The sequence below is a fragment of the Castanea sativa genome, chromosome 12 (assembly GCF_040712315.1).
Source record: "Castanea sativa cultivar Marrone di Chiusa Pesio chromosome 12, ASM4071231v1".
NCBI classification, from domain to species: Eukaryota; Viridiplantae; Streptophyta; class Magnoliopsida; order Fagales; family Fagaceae; genus Castanea; species Castanea sativa.
The window spans coordinates 39,815,807-39,833,319 of NC_134024.1; the positions used below are offsets into that span (position 1 = coordinate 39,815,807).

The window sequence follows — 17,513 nt, forward strand, 5'->3', positions numbered from 1 at the left end:
TGAGTTCCACTGTACTATTTTTGCTAACTTTTACTTTTATTTATAGTACTTTCAGTAAAAAATTTTCAATTTCAATTTCGATAAACAGATCCCAAATAGACCCTAAAAGATTGAATTACAATTTATATTCTTAAAATTTGGGAAAATTTTGATTTTATTCCCTAAAATTTAAAAATTTGGATTGTGACCTCTAATATTATATGAAGCTTTGGTTTGATAATAGAAGTTTCATTCAGATGGCTTGTAATGATGTCTTCTGGGATGCACGGACGCGGCACCGAAGGTGCCGCACCCGCGTCCGACGCGGCGGGACTCGCCGACGCGCAAGGGATGCCGCTGCTCGCGCGTCGGTGCGACGTCCGACCGCGTCGGCCACGTGGCATCTTATTTTTCCCGCCGACTCGCACCGACGCGGCTTGAATCATGCCGACGTGGCGCCGATTCGAGCAGAATCGGGCTGTTTCGGCCGTATTGGCCGGCGACCAAAACGGACGAAACAGGCCTCGAATCATGCTGCAACAGCCGAAATCGGCTCTAAATGAGACCCAAAAACCCTAAATCTATCCTTCCTTAATTTTATTTTGAATATTTGTTGCTTCTTTTGTGTTTTCTTTTTGGTTTTGTGTTTCTTGCTTTTTTTCTTTCTTTGTTTTGTGAATCAAGGTATAGTAAATTAGTAATATGTTTTTTAAGAATATTTTAATAGTAAAAATATATAGAAAATATAAATAAAAATATTTTTAATAATTTTTTAATTGCCGAGTCCCGCCGCACCCGCACCCGCACCCACTTTTTTCAAAAATTGCCAAGTCCCGCACCCGTACCCGCACCCGCACCCGCACCCGTACCCGTACCCGCACCCGTGCTTCATAGGCCAAGCATATCAAAATCGATTTCAATCTTGTTCGGCATCACCTCCTTCATTGTTCCTTTTGGGTGATCTTTGTTGCCTCTCTTGATCAACTTGTAGACATTTTTACCAAATCCCATCCTCTGAATGCTTTCGTGATCTAGTTTTCAAATTTAAGTTGGTCTCTCACCCTTCATCTTGAAGTTGAGGAGGGCTGTTAGTGCACTGTCATTGTAATTCATTCTATATAAAAATCTAAGGCGTCTGTCTATATAAAGGCCTCATCTTGTACAATATTCTATGCATCAATATATTAAGAATTCATTCTCAGTTCTAGCATATCTAAAATGCTTCTCAGCAAAAAAAAAAAAAAAAAAGCATATCTAAAATGCTGAGGGTAATCGTAGGTGTGCTGGAAACCGTATTATATTTGAATGTAAGCTTTGTTTAATCCCCCTCCTCTTTTTTTGATTGCTTTATAATTCATTTTCTTATTTGGTTTTTAAGTTACATTCAATGATTTGGAAAAGTACTAAGAAAGTTAATTAGGAAATAACTACTGAGAGAGTCCAAATGTGAGAATAAATTAGGTCATAAAATTGTTGAGCTTCTTATGAATTCCCTAATACTTTTTTTTTTTTTTGGGATACATTGATACTTGGAGGTGGGGGAATTTAAACTTTGAATGCCTCATTTAGAAACAATAGGAGGTGCCAATTGAGCAGACTTGACAAACGGTTGAATCGGGCTGCATGGGTTGGGTTGGGTTGGGTCAATCGAGTTGCAAGCCAAAATGGGGTGGGTTTAAAAATAGGGTTGAGATAATCAGGTTGTGTGTAGGTCAGGTCGGGTCGGGCTGGGTTGACCCATGTTTTCACATGAAAAAAAAAAAACAAATAAATGCCAATTTTTAGGGAGAATGAATCAAATCAATTAAGGAAATGAATTGCACATAATACTCTTTGTTTTTCTTTTTTCCTTCTTAAGTGGGCACCTACTATTATTAGACTATTGGTGTTACTATTATACATTTGAAGGGAAAAAAAACTAACAAATTAAAAAATATAAAACTCTCTATATCTTTCCAATTTTGATAGTTTTGTGCATGACTAAAATTCTTTACAATCATGATAACAAACTCTTCTATATTAATAATTCACAGCTAGAATGTTTATGATTACAAATTTACAACTTGAGAGAGAGATAGATTCTAAGAGCACTCTCATCAGGTATGTTAAATGTGTCAAATGTTAAATATTTGGCATTTGGCACACCAAAACACCAAAAACAGAGCATCATGAAGTGTGCTAAATGTGTCAAATTTTTGAGATATGCTACAGTACCGTCTCAAATATGAGACGGTACGGACATTAGTGCCAAACACAGTTTGGCTTATTTAATTCGATTTTCTCTCTCCTCCTATCAGATGTCTCTCACTCTCTTTCCGTCTGCAACACATCTCTCTCTCTCTCTCTCTCTCTCTCTCTCTCTCTGTGGCCACGCCGATATCTTTTTTCTCATCGTTGTCTCGCCACGCCGATCTTGCCATCGCCGATCTCGCCACGCCAAAAGACAAAGACTGCCCAGGCTCGCCACTGATCACTGACCCACTTTGCGACAAAGAGGAACTCCAGTGTGAAGGACATGGTGGCTGGAAGTGAAAACTTCCCTCAGCGACGGCGACGGAGGCGTCTGATTCAAAATGTCTCGATGTATGTCCGATTCAATTTATGATTTTAGTGTAAATTGTAATTAATTTTATAATTGATTTGGTGGATTTGGGATGTGGGTTTGTGTCGATCTCTCTGGTTATTTTTTTTTTTTTTGAGGTGGCGTTGGTGGATGTGGGTATGTGCCAGTGGTGGCTGTGGCTGTTGTTGCGGCAGTGGTTGTTGGTGGCCATTGTTGCGGCAGTGGTGGCTGTGCCGTTATTGATGATGATGATGATGATAGGGAGGAGTTAATATATTATTTTAATGTGTAGTAAATATTATTTTAATGTATAGAATTGGAGGATAAACATCTGATAAATGAGATATTGTAAAATGATGTGGTAAAAGGATAAAGTAGGTGTTTGGTGTGTCAAAATGACATTTTTTTTAAACATCTGATGAGAATGCTTTAAGGAGCACAAAAAATATAATTTTTAAATTTAGACACTTCAAATTTAAAGTTTACTAATGATATCTACTTTTGGACTTTTTCTTTTACTTTAGTTTTGTTTTGTGCTAGTTAGACTTAGTGTTAGTAACTTAGTCATGGTATTTAAGTCCACTACTTAGTGTTTAACTTAGTGTTAGATGTTTATTAGCGGAGACGTGTAGTTGTAGATGCTTTTGCCTTTTGTATTTTTTTCCTTTTAATTAACTTTTTTTTAATAAGTGGGGGTGTGGTCACTACCAGTAGTGGCTACTAAATGTCTAGGTAGTGTTTTGTACCTTCATGTTCATGCAGTGGCAGTGCAACGTTATACTCAGGGTGTTCCCAGGAACACCCTGACTTTAAATTTTTTTTATATATATAATAATTAATTTTTTTTATTTGTTTACCCATAAAAAAAATTAGGAACACTCTCAAATTTTTAAAATATATATATATATATATATATATATATATATATATATATATATATATTTGTTCACTTTCAAGTAACAAAAAAAAAAAAAATTGTAACAAAGACAAAGCCAAGCCCACAGCAAGCCCAATAGATTACAAAGGTATCAAACCCACATATTCTAAAAAAAAAAAAAAAAAAACCAAACCCCAATACAAAGCAAATCACTAAATCAGAATTCAAACCCAAGGTCACGTCACTCGCAGAGCAAACCAAACCCCAAACCCCAATAAAGAGCAAACCAAACCCACGGTCACGTTGCTCGCAACTCGCTCGTCGTCGCCGTAGCTCACTTGTCTTCGTCATCGCCATAGCTCGCTCATCTTCGTCGTCGTCATTGTCATCGTCGTCCCTCATCGCAGATCACCCCTCATCACAGATCGCAGAGTTGCTCCAGTGCTCATGCTTGTGCTCCCTCCCTCAAGGTATTGCTCTCAAACTCTCTCAGTCTCTCAGTCTTTCTCTCTCTCTCTTTATCTGAATCTGAAATGAAAACTATGAAAATAATGAAATGAAATTAATGAATGAGAGTCTCTCTCTCTATTCTTTAAGAGTCTAACTCTCTCTCTCTCTTGAACTATGAGTCTATGATTGGCTGGCCGAACCTTTATTAATATTTTGCTTTATTAATATTTTGAACTGTGAGTCTCTTTTGAGCTTTATTTTGCTTTTTTCCTGTTTTTTGACTTTTGAAATTTGGCTCTATCTTATTCTTGTCTGTTGGTGTTGGTGTTGGTCAGTGTGTGTTGGTGTTGGTGAGATATTGATTGTCTTTTAGTGTAATGTGTATTGTGATTTATGATTGTGAAATGTTCTGATTGGTAGCTGACTATTGTGATTGGAGGTATCAGGCATGAGGCTTGTGCTTATCTGTTGAGTGGGATGGGGATAGTTTTGAAAACGTGCTAACTAATGAAATTGTTTGAGTTTTAGTGCTATTTTGAAGAAAAAAAAATCCTTGCAAAACACACACACAAGAACAGAAAACATCAATTTATTTGTGACTTCTATTTATCTGGAAAATGGTCTCAAAACTTGACCATTTTAAAATACAGGGGAAACAATACTCAATATTTTTAAACCTCTACTTGTAGCATTATACATCTAATAAATTACCAGTCAAACTGCCCTTTTTTATTTTTATTTTTGCACTCAGACACGCAAACTTATATTTAGAATAACATATCTTGAGAAATGAATTCAGAGAATGAGAGAGCACACAGGCTGATGCTAGTAGCTAGTGTTTAATATGTATATGATGCTACTGAGGAGAGAAAGTGTTCTCTTCGCCACTTGAAATACGTCAACAGCTCATTGCGATCGCTAAGGCTCTCTTTAATGGCTGGAATTTCATTGAAGTTTTTGATCCATGCCTGTAAGCGAGGGAAGCTATTAGCTTCCAACACTTTGACCCCAGCTGCTTCTTGAGTGATTTCCAATAAGCAAGCTATCCATCCAAAGGCTAGGTCAGCCAGTCCTATGTTATTGCCACCAAAAAACTTCTTCTCCCCAAGACCATACTCTTCTAGGATTCCCAGAAGTTCTTTCATTTCTTTTATTGCTTTCACTTCTTGTTCTCCGCTAGTTACAAAGTATCCAGAAAAATTGTTGTTCTAAATCGCACAAAGTATCCAGTTAGAGTGGGTAACATCTCCATCTTATATATTATTATCCGAGTCTAGAAAAAAATGTTTAAAGCTTGTTTGTGTGTGCAGTTCATTATAGTTAAGATTAATAAAATCTACTAGTTAACTCAACTAGAAATTTTTTGTCATTTAATAAGGAATTTGAGTTTGAATATTATCTATACAAAAAATCAATTGATGTCTAACCATTATTATGAAATTGATGCTATAAATTTGAATCTTATTATAAACAAATCTACGAAAGAGAAAAGGACAAGATAATCACCATTTTTTATTCTCCTCTTATTATTTTTATCTTTAGTTAAATGCTAGAAATCACAGGTGTGGCTCTGGGGCCGCCGCACCCGCATCGGACTTGCAGTGACGCTCCTCCGACGCGCTGATTCGCCCTTTTTTTCTTTTTTCGATTCGCCTCGATTTCGGCCAATTTTGCTTCTGATTCGGGCTGAAATTGGCCGAAAACATGTTAAAAAAATAATAAAAATAAACTTGTGGGTTGTATTCTAATTTATGAATATCATGTTTTAGTTATTATCTACTATTACACTTAAATTGCTATATATTTACAATTATATGAAAAAATATGATTATTAATAAATAAAAAAATATATAAATAAAAATATTTTTAATAGTTTTTTAATCACCGTACGTGCACCGCACCTGAATCCGAGAACGCGCTCGTGCTTCATAGGTTAAATGACATTTCCAATGGAAATACTTTTAAAACTTTCACATGTTCCAACACATGCAGACCCACCCCGGAGAGATCTTTAAGCAAGCAACTTCTCTGAAAGATGAGTACCAGAGACTTGCTGAATCCCTCCCTCACCAATAAGCATTGGACTACACATACTCGGTTTTGTTGTTTTGTTTTTTACAGTTTGGTTGTTGTGGAGTTACCGGGCCACGGCTCTCTTGGGCCGAGTTTCATTAGTAATATTAACTCGCCCACCAGACTTTCTTTTGTACTTCTTTTTTATATTAATATACTCCTATCTTTTCAGTTTTTTTTTTTTTTAAAAAAACCCCCTTTCCCGTCTATCAAAGAAAAGTAATAACGACAAAAGAGACTTGTAAAAAAATAAAGGAAATGTTATGAATGCCAACAGAGCAATTGATAACAAACTATTTAAAAAAAGTTATGAAAAAAAAAAAAATTAATGTTTTGACAATTTTTTTATTTTTCATAAAAGTGGTGTCAAAACTTTACTAAAATGACAAAACTTATTTGTAATACTTTAGATGTTGTTCTTTAGATTCTCATCTTATAATTCTACCATGTGGTTATTTATGTAAAAAATACACTTCCAAGTTACATCACATGAGAAAAAAGGTAGAATCTTAAGATAAGAACTTAAGGAACAACACTTAAATATTGTACCTAAGTCTTACCATTCCTAAAATTGATTGTTAACAATTATTTTAAGGATACTCGTCGACACAAACCGAAAATAACAATAAAGGAGAACAAAGTTGTAGGTGTGATTTTATGCAATGTAAGAATAAACATAATAATCAGTTAGTTGATGCATAATATATTACCTTATCCTCTCCAAACTTTGCCCAGAACCGAGCCACAGCTCTCTCATGAGGATCATCGGGAAGCAAGGGGTTGTGTGGCCTAGTCTCTTCAATGTACTCGAGAATGACAATGGATTCTGCGATTGGTTTCCCACCTGCATGAACAAGCACAGGAACCTTCTTATGAACAGGGTTGTACCTCAAAAGCATATCACTCTTGTTGAATATATCCTCTTCTATATATTCATATTTGATACCCTTGAGTTTCAGAGCCCATATAACTCTGTAAACATATGGACTAGGCCAAAATCCTATTAGCTTTACTTCTTCCATTCTTACTTAGATTTTCTTTCTTCCTGCCCGAGTGAGTTCATATATAACTAGTCAAATAGATTCCCTTGCTTTATCTACAAGCATATACAATTGGACAATTAGAAGACTTTTTTTGGTTGTCTTTATAGGCTATTATTTACTAAGGTAAGTTGATAATGTAGGCTATTATTGACTAAGGGAAGTTGATAATGTGGTAATCTTAATCAACTGCTCTAGTCTGTGGTTGGAAGATTCATATGGGTTGTCAAATTTTTAATGAAAAATATCTTTCACTCTGTTTGGCGCAATTTATTTTTATAATTTTTTGAAGACAAACCCTTTGAAAAAAAAATATATATTTTTAAAAAGTGAGGTTTAATAAAACTTTACACTAAATGGCCAAAAAAAATTGGGTTTTTAGTCATTAACAGTAAAATTTAATATAAGCATTTGAAAATTTATTAAGAAACTTGAAATAAAGGGGAATGAAATTGCATAAATTTGAGAATTTCATACTTCAATTGCAAATAGGTAAGCATAGAGATAAACATATTAAAATGTGGCAAAAATGGCCAAATACCATGTGTACATTACACCAGCCAAGGCAAGTGTGAATGTTGACGTGGCTGGATTTGGACCCAACGCATGGGCTAGCTGTGAGGAAGGGAAGGGGGACGTTGGCAAAAAAAGAGGATCTTTGGCTTGTGCCAACAACATGACCATCTTAAGGAAGAGTGAAATTTACACCTAGCACGGACACCTAGCACTAGGGTAAACGGAGATAGCGATCCCCTATGGCTAGATGCTATAGAACACCCTTTATTGACTAAACTTGTGTTGGACCATTGCTGAGGACACGTCCATCACTCCTAGTATCCCTAATGTCCCTTGCCTTGTCTATGACTTGCTCCCTACATTGTAGCAAAGCAGCCTTTAATCTCACTACTCTGATATCGGTGTGTTATCTCTCTCCTCCTGCCTTAACATAGTACAACAGCTATATTTGGATTCAAATGGAGGAATCATGGTTTGACACCTATCCTTATGTACCTAACAACATTCCTCGTATTATAAGAGAAACATGTTGCTGAACAATTAGGTCAAGAACCTAGGAAGATAGAGAGAAACAGGTAGAAGCTTGGGTAGGAAAGTAAGGTAGAAACAAAGAATTGGGAAAAATATCACCATTGTATGAAAATCTTGACTTTCACATAATAGAGAGCTCTAAGAGTGAGGGACATTTTTCCCTTTACTCACCTGTGGGTTTTTTATTTCTTTCAAATGGTTTCTACGTATTTTCCCATGCCTTCCTTTCTTTAGACATTAAAGTGTTATAGTTTCCAATTTTTATTGTTCTTTAGCCTTTTCACTTAAATGTACCATTAGATTCATCACTCGTTCTCTTAAATTGTCTTAATAATCTAACTTGCCTGTACACCATGTTTGGCCAAAATAATTAGTGTTCAACCACTGTTTGGGAAATAATTAGTGATCAACTATTTTTTAAAAACTCGAGTTCCATAAAATCTGTCACGATGGTACTTGTTGACCTGGAATTTTTTAATAAAAAAAGTCCAGGTGGAACTCGAGTTTCATAAACTCTAGTTCTTTGTAAATAAAACTCGAGTTCTATAAGCTCGAGCTATTTAAAAAATTTGAACATAGAATTCAAGTTCTGTGTAAAATTTCTTATGAAATAATATGTAAGCATGTGAAAATCTACCCATTCTACATGTTTAAGTAAACGACAATGACCAACATCCAAAGAATATAATTAGGGAGAAACCAAGGAAGAAAAAGAATTGGAGGGGAGATTGGACAAAAATTATGTTCACAACCCCCATTAGATAGCAGTCCAGCCGAAAAAGAAGGACCAAAAATTCAATATATAAAGATTGTAGTAAGTTTAAAGCAAGGAAGATGATACCATACCATACCGACCGGTATGACTAGTATTTTCCGTACCGTTACCTTGGCTGGTATTTTCCGTACCTCTACCTTGGCCGGTACAGAAACATTGGCATCTCGTACTGGTTTAAATACCGGCCATACCGGAGCCATTTCGGTTGTACCGGAGAAAAATCTGGATTTCAGCTAGTAAATCTAAACTGGCCGGTAAAGAAAAGGAAAGAAAAATAAAATAAAAACCTTCTCGTCGCTTGCCACCATAGATCCAGTCACCGACACAATGCTGATATTAGAGTTCTCTGCTTTTTCTTCTCAGCCTCACGTTGCTACTACTGCTGCTTCTTCCTCTTCTTCTTTTAGCTTCATCTTCTTCTTCTTCTCTTCCTCTTTTTAGTTTTCCCTTTATCTTCCTTTCTCTTGTTTTATCTGCCCCTACCCACAAGAGTTGATTAGTTTTTTACTACTAATTGGCATTTGGCACACTTTTTAAGGGACTAACAACACTAGTTTGACATGCGAAGATTTAACATATAGTGAAAATTTGAATGTAACTTTTTAACTATTCAAACTCTCTTTTATCACATCAACCAGTAGCCATTAAAAGTCATAATCACGTGTTCAACACTTCAACTATAGGCTTTATTTTGAAATTCATTTTTCTTTTTGTTTCAATTATCTAACTACATTTATTATTATTATTATTATTATTATTATTATTATTATTATTATTATTATTATTATTGGTGAATTGAATAAATTAGGCATTTATATTTAATGAGACATAGACTTATGATTTTATATAAAAATTGCGGTAATTCCGAAACGGTACACCGGTATTGACGGGTACCCGAAATATATTGTACCACTAGCCAAACCGGTACAGCCTCCAGTATGGTATTAACTTCCTTGGTGTAAAGTGTTAGACTACCTTCAATATAGTAGATGAATGAAGCTTGAAAGCTTGTGGTTCAGTTTGGATTGTGGGTAATGATTAGGGAGAATGGCAGTTGCGAGAGAGAGAGAGAGAGAGAGAGAGAGGGTAGGTTTTAAAAAAACAAAAACTGCAAATAATTAATAGAGACTGACTTAATAAATTGTCACAGGTAGGCCAGTCGCTAGACATCTGCAACTAACATGCCAAGGTAGTTGACTCAAAAATAGTTTAAACTACAAGCAGAAGGGTTAACGTAGAACTCGAGTTTAAAGATCTTGAGTTCTATGTTCAAAATTTTTAAATAACTCAAGCTTATAGAGCTCGAGTTTTATTTACAAAGAACTTGAGTTTATGAAACTCAAGTTTTACATGGCCTTTTTTAGTTAAGAAATTCCAGGTCAACGAGTGTCATTGTGGTAGATTTTAATGGAACTCAAGTTACATGTCAAACTCGAGTTTTACGAACTCAAATTTTACAAAAGGTAGTAGATTGCTAAATATTTCCCAAATAGTGGTAAAACACTAATTATTTCAGCCAAACATGGTATTTTGGCCATTTTTGCCATTAAAATGTAAGCTATTTTTTTTCTAGGAAAAAAGAAATGCATTACTTTGTCCCCTTCAAACTTTTTCCAAAACCGAGCCAATGCTTTCTCAAAAGGGTCATCTGGTAGCAAGGGATTTTGTGGCCAGACCTCCTTAATGTACTCAAGAATAACACTTGTCTCAGCAATTGGTTTTTCACGATGAACGAGCACCGGAACCTTCTTGTGAACTGGGTTGTACTGTAAACAAGGACGAAGCCAGAACCTTGAGTTAGGGAGGTGGTTTTACTATTGGTTGTGTACGTTAGTTTCAATCTTTGACTTTGCTACTACTTAGCTGCTGAGATTTTTATTTTTTTTTTTTTTTTTTTGGTGAGGGTAAGAACAAAATTATTATTTTTTAAAAATTTTTAAAGGATAGGGTTTTTTATTTTGGACAAAATTGGTTAATTGAGCATAATTTATTTTTAATTTTACTATTAGTAATTTTTGTTGTTGAGCTATTTTTTTGGGCTTCTATATTTTGTTTTAAATTTTAGATCTATAAATTTTTTATGACCACTAAAATGTGGAAAATGTTAGAGCTATAAGTTTTTTTATGGACTACTAATGTGATAAGTGGCTATTGGTAAAGTACAAAAATGATGTGAGTGGTGAGTCCATATGTGAACCAATAAGAATTTGCTACCAAAATGGTCTGTAAAAATGTTTGTGAGTATAACATTGCTCTTAAAAGAATCAATGATATCATTTAAACTATATGCTCCCAATAGCTTCACTTCTTCCATTTCGTTAAACTATATGCTCTTCTTTCTAATCAGCTAATAAGTTCATATACTGACCAAATGGATTGGTTTTCTTGTTTTTTTTTTTTTTTTTTTTTTGAGAAAAATAAATTTTAAACTTCAAATTCAAAAGATTAGGAGAAAAGTTGTTTTTATTAGAGAAGTTGCTACATTTGACTCCACTTAGGTAGGTCCAAATATGGTGTAAATAGATGTATTTGATCATGTATGTTGAATCAAATATAAAAAATCCTCGGACCTTCTCTTCATTGACATGATACATTTGAGCGGCTGCTTAGTGTCAGTTTGTTACACAGCTTTTTTTTTTTTGTTGTTGTTGGCTCAACCTTTTTTTTTTCAAAGATGCAACTTTAGTTTTTTGAAAATAAGTTAATTTTTAATTTTTGATTCCACATTTTATAAATAAATTGTACCTAAACACGTTAATTTCATGGTGCATAAGAAGCAACCATAGAAGATATAGATCCTATCAATTAACAAAAGTTTATTGTTATTATTAATAACTCGAGATTTTTGGAAGAGGAATCCAGCAGCTAAGTGCGATGACAATAGAAGATTCAAGCTAAAATCCAAAAAAAATTGGTTTCTGCACCGGAAATGGGCTAAAACTAATCTTCTTGACCCAAAAAATAAGCCCAATAACTTAAATGGGCACAACATTCCCAGCCACAAGCCTTGTCAAATATATGAGAACATTTGCTGCCATTTTTTTTTTTTTTTTGAGAAGGAACATTTGCTGCTATTGATAATATGGCGAAAGTTATTCTTGAATGCCTTTACTCGACTTTGCCTTTTTAGGATCTTCTAAGCGTGCAAACACAGGATGAATTTACCCGCCTCTAAGAAGAGAAGAAGGAGAAAGTTCTTGGTAACCAGTATAAAGTTTTGTGTACACTTTATTTTATTTTTTTTGAAAATTTTTTATTTCTTCAATGAGAAGTACTTTAGTGGAAATTTGATGACAATTTTATTTTATTTTTAGTTAAAAGGAATTTGATAACAATTACACTTTACACATTCTAGCAAAAGAAAAGAAAGATTAACTTATTGGTAGCTAGCTATAAAGTCCTGTTTATATTGCTTTGATAAACTATAAAGTTCTATTCATATTGCTTTTTGACAAACTATAAATTTTTAATTCATATTTGTGATGTGACATGTATAAATGCTCATAGAATCTGTAAACTTTATGAGTAATTTGTCCACTATCTAAGTAATGCTACAAAAATTTGACAATTTTTTTTATATTGATTATATGGGCAAGATTTTACTGGATTTTATTTAGATTCATCATTTATATTACTTTTTTATTATTATTTACTACTAACAATCTATCGCATTAATTTATATCAAATTTTTTGTGCCCCTGATTTTCTCTTAGAAAATACCAATTTGAACTTCAAAGTTTGAAAGGCAACCGGTTCTTTTCACCGGTGTTCTTATTAACCACAACCACAAGCACCATGTGGATCAATTCTAAGTTTCTAACATTGCCCTTAGACCAAAGCAGGTGGACCGGATTTGAATGTCACTGGGTCAACACTGAATAGGCTCACCAAAGTGATTGGACTTTCTCCAGCGAAGCAAAGCCCACACAACTTTAGCCCACTGTTAAGATCCTATGTCCTATTGATCCTGTTCTAATTCATGTACCACTAGTGAACTTATGACACGCATCTCTCTTTTTTTTTTCTTTTTCTTTTTTTATTACTATTATTTATTCTTAACGCTACTGGCTAACATCTCTCTTTTTCACTAAATGAACTTCTTAACGTTAACGTTATTTTAGTTCGCTGAATATGTCATCCAGTGTTTTTAGTTTTCATGCTTCTTTCGCAAATTAAAGTAAAGTTCAGTTCAATAAAAATTCACAACCGAGATTGCATCAGCTCTTTTCCCTTTTTTAAATAATTGTCATCATAACCACTTTTTTTGCGTTCTAGGTTTTCTCTAGAACCCTTAGGCGCTGAAAACCTTTGCCAATCCTTGCATAGGCACCTCTTTCCCCTCCGTGGTGGAATTTTTTTATTTTTCTTCTTTCTACTCTATTAGTCTTGCTTCTCTGCCATCTAGTCTCTGCGATGGAAGATCTCACAGGTCGATGGGCAAATCTATCACTCAATAACAGGGAGAGCACTACTGTCAGTCTTTCTGATAATGAAGTCGGAAATCAGTGGTGGTGCCATGAACAGGTCAGGGTGATCCGAGGACCACCCTGACCTGAAAAAAAAAATATATATATATATATATATATATATAATAATTAAATTTTTATTTATTTATTTACCCTTAAAAAAAAAAATAAGGAACACCCTAAAAAAAAATTAAGAACACCTCAAAAAAATTTTATGCCAATAAAATTAAATTTTGGTGGATTATTTGTTATATTTTGGCCGGTACCAGTTTTTAGAAGAAAAAAAGAAAAATCCCTAAACTGACAAACTGTTGATTGCCTAAAAAATAAATTCAGTCATCGCAAAGGTTGCCCCTTCTTCTTCTTCTTCCTTTTCTTCTTCTTTGCTTCGTCTCAGACATTCTACTAGTCTACCTCTTCTTTCTATTTTTACTCTAGTTTTTGCTTTGTCAAGTGTTTTCTTTAGTTTGCCTTTTAGACTTTTAGACTTTTAGCTTGCTGACTCCACCCATGTGACAAAGCTTTGAAAATGACAAAACTTAAAAAGCTGACAAAAGAGTTTGATTTCAAACTTATTTATTGAGTCTTGCCTCTTCCCAATGTGGTATACATATATACACTCTTATTGTACTATTTTTTGTTGTTATTTTTCATTATTTAATTGCATATTTATGTTTTAATATTCTAAAACAGTAATTGTCATGTAATAACTAAATAATTTGAGTGTCAAAAAAGAAAAACTATATTATTTGTTTTATTTGAGGTTTACTTATTTGAATCAATAATTTTATGTTGTATAAGAAAATATAAATATATATTATTTTTAATTTTTTTTAGAAACCCCGAAACACCCTGAAACGGTACGTTGAAATAGATTGGTACCGAAATATTCTGTTCCACTAAACAAACCGAAACAGGGTCCAAAATGGTATTCATAACATTGCTTTCAAGCAAAAAGAAAAAGATAAAAAAAAAAATTGATAAATATTTGATTGGTCTGTTTTGCCCAAATGAAGCCGTAACGGTGGAGGATGCGAAGTTCGACACTGCATCTTTTCAGGTGCAGACACATGGCCTACAAATTAGACGGATGACAAAAGCAAATGTCGTGGCCATTACAAGCACGCTGGGTAGGGTTGAGAGTGTTGAGGAATCGGTTAAGTGGATTGCCGACGGCATTGCATGTGTGTGTAAGTTACTATCGACATTAGCCAACCTTTGTGTGCCAGGGACGTCTAGTGAATGTGGGGGACTCTTAGGCATGGTGGATATACTTTAAATCTGAGCATATGCCAAATTTTTGCTACTGGTGTGGTGTTATGAACCATGATGAAAAGGATTGTAGGATGTGGGTAAGCAGCCAAGGAACTTTGAAGAAGGAGGATCAGTAGTGTGGGGCTTGGTTACGGGATACCACAGAGCGGTTTCAAGTGTCCCATGTTGTGCAAAATAAGCCAACCCAGTATCCATTTGCTATGACAATGCCACAACAAGAGCAGCGGCCGATGGCTCCCTTCTTGGAAGTCATCATTGGAGAAAGTATGGAGTGGGAGGAGAGTAATAGACATAGTGAAGTTTAACCAACCCAAGTTCATGGTAATTCTAATTGTCAGCTGTCAAACTCCGCAAAAGAAATTCTTGCTAATCTAGAGATGTTTGGTGCACATTTGGAGAGTATGGATAGGGAAATTGGTAAGTTTTCGCAAAATAGTACTATAGGCTTGGATGGACATAGACCAAGAAGAGGGGCACACAAATATGAAGGATATGGAAGGGGACTATGTGGATCAACCAGCCAGGTCTGATGGGAAGTGTAATGCAGTGAAGGGTGTTTTTAATTTCTAAGCAAGGACAAAGGATTAGATAAATGGGAGTAGTTATGGATTGGAAGTTTCAACTGTGGTAGTACAACATGCTAATGTGGATGTTTTGAATGGTATGGAGGGTGTGGGACCCCAGGAAATTAAGGTTTTAGACTCTAATACATCCCTACCCAATTCGGCCTAGCAAAATGGTAAGTGGAAGAGACTAGACTAAACTCAAAGAAAAAAAATGATACAATGGACACAGAGGTTGAATTTGTGATAAACAAAAGAAAAGTGGATAAGGAGAGGGTAATGGAGGTGGATAAGGAAAATATTGTGAAAAAGAAGCAAAAATTGGAGGTAGAAACAAAAGCTTTGGGCAAGATTATGGCCCAACACTTAGGATCGGCGGTGGCAGCTAAGCAGCACCGCTGGGTCCAATGAGTATCTTAAGCTGAAACTGTTGGGGGCTTGGAAACGACCGGACAGTTCATGCCCTTTAAAGGGTGCTACAAGATGAAGCTCCCAAGATTGTCTTCCTTATGGAGACAAAATTACCTCTGGAAAGGATGAATTTTTTAAAGAATGAGTTGGGTTATACTCAAGGGTTAGCAGTATTAAGTGATGGATAAAGTGGGGGGTTGGCTCAATTATAGAAACTAGAATCAAAGGTGGAGGTTAGGAGACTTTCACGGTGGTACATTGATGCTTACATAGATTATGACAACATAGGGGAGGTCTGGAGGCTAATAGGCTTCTATGGTCAGCTTGACACAAGCAAAAGAGAGGAGACTTGGTCGATTCTTGAATCTTTCAGAACACATAATCAGCGTCCATGCCTTTGCTTTAGAGATTTCAATAAGATAACCAGTAGTAATGAGAAGAAAGGGAGGAATCCTAGGTTGGCTAGATAGATGGACAGATTTAGAATGATCATAAATTTGTGTGCTTTTCATGATTTGGGTTTTGTGGGTTCACCATTTTCTTGGTCAAAAAATAATGGGGAGGAATGGAGAATACGAGTTCAGTTGGATCGTGCATTAGCAAATAATGAATGGATAGCAAAGTTCATGGGCACTAAACGACACCATATTTCCATGTCTCCTTCTGACCATTCTTTACTTGTTTTACGTTTTCCTCAAGAGAGAAAACAAACTTGAAAGAGGAGGGGGGGGGGGGGGAGTTATTTCACTTTGAGGCAATGTGGCTCCAAGATCCTAAGTGTGATGAACTTGTCCAAGAAGCTTGGCATGATGGCTTATTTAAGTTAGGTGTTTGTCAGTTTGAGAATTGCTTGGAGAGTTGCCGAAATAGACTTGTTTCTTAGAATAAGTTGGAATTCAACCATATTGGAAGGAAGATAGTTAAGCTATAGAAATGGCTACAGTGGTTAGGACTACAAAATGGAGACATTGTAAATGGGAAAATAGAAGAGGTTCGACGTGCACTAAATGGGTGGTTGGATACGGAATCAGTAATGTGGAATCAACGGTCTAGAAACATGTGGCTAGTGGATGGGGATTGAAATACTAGTTTTTTTCATGCAAAGGCTACACATCGGCACCAACGTAACTTGATTTTGTGTCTATGCAATGCAAAGGGTGTCTGGCAAAAGGATGATCAAAGAGTTGAAAGAATTGTGGTGGATTACTTTAATAACATCTTTAAATCCAATGGTCCATTAGATGCCTCACTGGTGGTAAATGCTATCAAGCCCGTGGTGACCGATGTCATGAATACGGGTTTAACTCAAGATTTCTAGGCAGCTGAGGTAATTAAGGCTTTAAAACAAATGCATCCTAACAAAGCTTCGGGACCTGACAGTATGCCCCCTTTGTTTTATCAACATTATTGGTCTTTAGTTGGAAATTGTGTCACTAAAACTGTCCAAGGTTTTTTGAATCATGGTATTAGCCCTCCTAATTTCAATGAAACACATGTGGTGCTCATTCCTAAAATTAAAAATCCCACAAAGATCACCCAATTTAGGCCCATTAGCCTTAGTAATGTCGTCTCCAGATTAGCCTTTAAGGTTCTGGCTAACAGGTTAAAATAACTATTTCCACATATTATTAGTGAAAATCAAAGTGCTTTTATTTTTGAATGTCTTAATACTGATAATGTACTAGTTGCTTTTGAAACAATGCATCGTATCAATCAAAAGAAGTCAGGGAAGGTTTGAGAGATGGCAGTAAAGCTTGATATGAGTAAAGCTTATGATCGAGTTGAATGAGGTTGTTTGGAGAAAATTTTGCTTAAAATGGGTTTCCATGTGAAGTGGATCAATCTTATGATGAGTTGTGTATGCTCTGTTTCCTATTCTATCAAAATTAATGGGAAACCCCGTGGCCATATTACCCCCCACACGGGGTTTGCGCTAAGGGGACCCCTTCTCTCCCTACTTATTTTTTATTTGTGCAGAAGGTCTATCCCCTCTT

General features: G+C 35.4%; 1 protein-coding gene across 1 annotated transcript; it reads right to left on the bottom strand.

Moving 5' to 3' along the window:
* Positions 1 to 4,708: 4,708 nt before the first annotated feature.
* On the bottom strand, positions 4,709 to 7,003 carry LOC142620659 (putative glutathione S-transferase). Its single transcript, XM_075793993.1, has 2 exons — positions 6,653 to 7,003; positions 4,709 to 5,077 (listed from the first exon to the last, which is right to left on the bottom strand). Exons 1-2 carry the CDS (start codon positions 6,962 to 6,964, stop codon positions 4,709 to 4,711), a joined length of 681 nt encoding a protein of 226 aa, XP_075650108.1. The 5' UTR covers positions 6,965 to 7,003.
* Between the last annotated feature and the right edge of the window lie 10,510 nt (positions 7,004 to 17,513).